Genomic DNA, 5,253 nt, shown 5'->3' on the forward strand with positions numbered 1-5,253 from the left:
GCGGACAGATCTAGTCCATTGAATTAACTTAGATAAATAGCTAAAAATCAATGAAAAAGAGAAAAATATAATGACATTTTTGATGAATTATATTGGAGTCCGGGGATTACCTCCCTTCCCAGTAGTTAACTTAATCTCTGTTTGTGCGCTCCACTTTTTGTTTTTGGTTTCTACATCAGCCATGTAGCCATGTTTTAAGAACAAAAGTACATTGGGAATATATATATTCAAAAAAATAAGCAATGAAACATGTCTGAGCCCGGGTTCGAACCGGGGACCTCTAGTGTGTGAGACTAGCGTGATAACCAACTACACCACCCAGACTTGGTTGGACACTTTGTGTTAGGTTTACTAAAAGTATATACAACTGTAATGGATAGACAGAACAACAAGGGGCAAGGGCTCGCTTTGAAAGTTGAGAGTTGAGGCTGGGATTAAGCGAGCGTCACCGATTCTCTCTCTCTCTCAAGTCCCAAATGGTAAAAAAACCCAGAACCAGAACCCTAGTCCGCCTTTCTCTCTTACCGTCTTCCATGGCCAAGAAGCGAAAGCTCGTTAAGAAATCTGAAGCTTCCAAATCTCATAAGAAGAAAATCAAGAAGATTAACAACAATACCAATCCCCCCAACCTTGCCCCGCCCGAGGATCCGATTTCCGATTCCGAATCTTCGCCTGACAACATCCAATCCCTCCTTGAACCCTACTCCAAGGACCAGCTTATCGCCCTCGCCGTCGATGCTGCCCTCCAACATCCCTCTCTCCTCTCCCTTATCCGCTCCTCCGCCCACTCTGATATCTCCCACCGCAAGATCTTTGTCTACGGCCTTGGCTTCGACGTCACCCGCTACACCCTCCTCTCTGCCTTTCAACCCTACGGAGAAATTGACGACTGCAATGTTGTCACCGACCGTCAGACTGGCAATTGTAAAGGCTATGCTTTTGTCGTCTTCAAGAACCGAAAAGGTGCGGTCAAAGCCCTAAAGGAACCCAGGAAGAAGATCGGGAATCGGTTTGCCTCCTGCCAGCTGGCATCTACGGGACCCACTTCGCCCGTCGCCGGTTCGGTTCAGCAGGATTTGAGTAGCCGGAAGATTTACGTGAGCAATGTGTCTCAGGATGCCGATGCAAAGAGGTTGAGGGATTTTTTCGGGAAATTCGGGGAGATTGAGTGCGGCCCTTTCGGGATCGACCCGCATACTGGCAAGTGGAAAGGTTATGCTTTGTTTGTTTACAAGACCGCAGAGGAAGCCAAGAAATGTCTGGAAGAGCCCTATAAGATGTTTGAGGGGCGGCAATTGCATTGCGAGAAGGCTGCCGAGGGCAAAAGTGGTGGGAAATTTGGGGGCGGGGCAGCCGGAATCACTACTGCTGTGGTGCAGCAGCCGTTTCAGCCCTTACAAGCAGGGCCAGAGGTGTTAAACGCTATAGCTGCAGCTCAGAACTTGGCAATGTTGGGTTCTAACCCGAGTGCCGCTCTGCTCAATCCATTTTATAGTGGCTTTCTTGGAAACCCTAATTTAGGAATGTTAAACCCAGTGTTGGGGATGGGGCAAGTGGGGCAAGTAAGTGGCCCTGAAATGACTGCTCCGGGTTATGGTACCCTAATTGGGGGTTCGGGAGCGAATAACTTGATGCTTGGAACTTATGGCAGTGGCGGGTCAAGTGGGGGAATGCCTCGGGGCTTAATGCATGCTTATCCTAATTTGTTAGCTGCGCAGGCTTCTGCATCTGCTAAGGCTCCAGAGAACAATGGCTACTCATCACAGTTGTGGTATGACATTATCTATTTGACATTCAAATATTTGATTGCTTCATTCTTAAAAAAAAAAACTTTATGCTAGTTGGCTAAGGTGAGAGGAAAATAAATTTATGTGATAGGAGGAATCAAAAATTAATTGTGTGCATTAGTAATCTTTGGAGTGAGTAGAAGAGAAGCTAGAACAAAGATACAGTGCTTCCTTCTATTTTTTACTCTTTGGTCTTGTATAAAATTAGGATTAGAAGAGAAACTGGAATTTATATTTCTGGATCTATATGACTATATACACACAACTTATAATCTTTCGCTTAGATAATTGAGAACATATCTCCATACTCCATCTTTTGTTTCTCCAATAATAATAGCCAATCAATTCATGGATTCTTGCGATGTTTCTAAAGTGTGCAGTATGTTTCAGAAGTTTATATTGCATATAATGCTTCCTGCTCATTAGACTTCCTTTAAAGTCCTATGAATGAGCAAAGAATTTTTTGGAAACTGTTGTGCTAGAATTAGAAGAGAACATTGAAAAGTTAGGGGTTGTTTACTTCAATTCTCTGTTTTTCATTTTCCAGTTTTTCATTTCTCTAGTTTTCTAATTTTCATTTTCCATTTCTACAGTTTTCCATTTCTCCAATTTTCTAATTTCATTTTACAAATTCAACTTTAATATAAAAAATAAATTCAATACAATAATACTAAATAAGTAAAAGGTAACAAAAGTCAATAAAAACATATTACTAAAATTGAAGATTGGAGATAGAGTAGGATATTGGAGAATTGAGTTTAATAAACAAGTTTTCCATTTTCCAATTCTCCAATTTCTTGTTTTTCCAGAAAATTCTCCAATTTTCAGTTTGGTAAACAACTCTAGTGTTTTCCATTCTTTTCCCAGCTTTGATCTATCATTGAAATCAAGGTAACAGTTCTAGATTTTAAGGATAATTTAGATGAGCTATTAGTTTACACAGACCGACCTCTTTTTGTATGTACTTTGTTGATGAACAGTTGAAATTTACTTCTAGTGTCCTTATTTTACCTATCACAATTTCTCCTGGTTTTATGTTGTTTTCATCCATTAGTTGTCAGTATTAACTCACAGTAATTTTCTTCTCTAACAATGCCAACTAAAATTTTAAGTTTGGAAATCTTTTCATACTTTGTCCCATTTCTGTTATAATTTTGAGATAAGCCTTGCAAAAGTATTCCAGTATTAATAAGTAGACATTTTAACTTTTCTTTCATTTCAGTATGGGTGGCATTTTTTACCTGATTATCAAATACTCGTGATATTTTTAATAAAACATACTTTTTCCCCTTGTTTTACTTGAATTGAATTTTCATTCATCCACAACTTAATTGGGCTTACTTTTTGCAGATGTCTTCAACTGGCAAAAGGAAACAACGTTATAGTACTGTTGCTTAAACTATTACTTTTGGTCAGTGCCTTTGGTTGCAACAATTGAACTTGAAAGCCATATGCCTTATTGGTTTTGTCATAGTTTGAGTTTCTCATTGAAAGGCCAAGCCTGAGATGAATTTGGCAGATCTTATTTCATTTCTTAATAGTTTTCCTTTCATAAACAATTTCTGACCCTTTTTGAACTATTTTTATCTTTATTTTGATCACTTTTTATTATTGACTGCCTTTTGCTTTTCTGAGTTTCAGATTTTGCTATCCTGAATTTAATTTTGTTGTTTCCTTTTATTTTTGTTTTGTTTTGTTTTGTTTGTTTTGTTTGTTTTTGTTTTTGTTTTTTGTTTTTGTTTTTTTGTTTTGTTTTGTTTTGTTTTGTTTTTTCTAATGCATTTACCATTGAGAAGACTACTTTTTTTTTCCTTTCTCTTTTTGTTTGTTGATAGGTCTGCTGTGAGAATGTTCTTGGAATTATACTCTTTTTTTCAGTGGGTAATTCTGTATGTATTTAATATTACATTTTCTTCATCAACACTTCCTGCCATAGTCTTTTATTTTTGTGAGGAAAAAGAAAAGCTTATAATAGCTTAATGGATTTCATAATTTATGTATTTCTTCAAGGTCTATAGTTGTATAACTGTGAACCAAGCTGCTTCTTTTTTTTTTTCTTTTTTTTTTTGAATTTCCAGCGCATGCAAAATTTTGTTCTTTTGTCTAGTGCAACCAATTAAAATTCCCTTTTTTAAAAAAACCCTTCCCCTTTTTTTCCTAAGTTGTCATTTCATTTTCCATATAAATTGAGTTGATCTTTGAATGAAGTTAAACATTGCTTGCATATGAAATGGATATTGCTTTATTTTTTAATTAGTTGGTAACGTAGGCAAAGTACCAACATTTTGGCCTTGTGAAAGAAAGATACCTCTTATTGATGGTTTGACTAAAATCCACTTTTTAGACAATGGACATATCAGTTGCAGTTAATGGAAATCAAAATTTGAAATTGAATCAAGCATGCCATTTAACCATGAATTTTTTGTGGTGCAATTCTCTTACACATGATTGTATTCCATGTTACTCTTGGACTGTGCATCAGTTAAGTCATTTTGTCTTGGCAGTCATTTGCATTGACAAGCCTTGTTCCCTTGTCACTTTTATTTTTTTGGTTTATTTTGTTTTTCTTGTCATATTTAATGGTTTTTTAAAGGTCCATCTTGAAATGTTTTTTCAAGTCTTGATTTCTTGTTCATTTGATACATCCCCCCGCTTTTTTTTTCCATCCCTTCCTATGCTTTGTTTTTATTATTATTATTATTATTATTTATTTAGTATGTGATGGGGTATATGGTAGAACTCTTAATGCAAAAGAGGGTCCTTGTGCGCTTTGAACAGATACCTTTGCCCCAGTAGGTTGGTTACATATGATATATTGATATGCACATTAGTTGTGCAGAATCATAGTATTATTGGCAGTTGAGACCTCTTGCAATACTGAATTTGGAATAATATATTTCACCATGGTAAGCATTATTATAATTTGCTGTTTCCTATCATAGTTGATGTGCAGTGTGGTCCTAAGAAGCAAGCACCAATGTAATTGTTTGCTTCAACTTGCATGTGATATGAACATAATGTAGTAATGTATTGCTTATGCATACTTGAGTAATTTAAGCTCAGAATAATCCTATATATATAAAAAAGTCAAATGTTTTTGGCTTGCAAATTCCTGCCCAAATGAATAGTAAAAGCCAAGAGATTTTGCCCAATGAACTTTTTCCATTTTCCCCCAAAACTACCTTCCGTATATAAAAATATCAAATTAAATATTAAAATTTAATGTACTTGACCAATGAAATTATACATCTACTTAACAATTCTTATTTTGGTTTATATTTCATTTTTTTCCACTTGAATTTATTTTTCACTTTATCTTTTTTTTTTTTTTTTTTAACAAATAAAACTAATATATACAAAATATATCATTAAAAAGCTCTAATTAAGATCTTTTAAATGACATTCATATTGATGTTTTTTATTTTATATTTTAAAATAAATCTATAGGTACATTAAATCATTAATT

At 35.4% G+C, this 5,253-nt stretch overlaps 1 protein-coding gene and 1 non-coding gene across 2 annotated transcripts; one reads left to right on the top strand and one right to left on the bottom strand.

Annotated features, from left to right (window-relative positions):
• Positions 1 to 250: 250 nt before the first annotated feature.
• Positions 251 to 324, bottom strand: TRNAV-CAC. Its single transcript has one exon. It is a non-coding gene; the product is annotated as a tRNA-Val (tRNA).
• Positions 325 to 408: 84 nt separating this feature from the next.
• LOC116014094 (UBP1-associated protein 2A-like) lies at positions 409 to 3,398 on the top strand. The gene is made up of 2 exons (XM_031254090.1): positions 409 to 1,771; positions 3,138 to 3,398. Coding segments are annotated over exons 1-2 (1,296 nt in total). The 5' UTR covers positions 409 to 476; the 3' UTR covers positions 3,139 to 3,398.
• Positions 3,399 to 5,253: the final 1,855 nt, after the last annotated feature.

This window comes from Ipomoea triloba, chromosome 3 (assembly GCF_003576645.1).
Source record: "Ipomoea triloba cultivar NCNSP0323 chromosome 3, ASM357664v1".
NCBI lineage: Eukaryota > Viridiplantae > Streptophyta > Magnoliopsida > Solanales > Convolvulaceae > Ipomoea > Ipomoea triloba.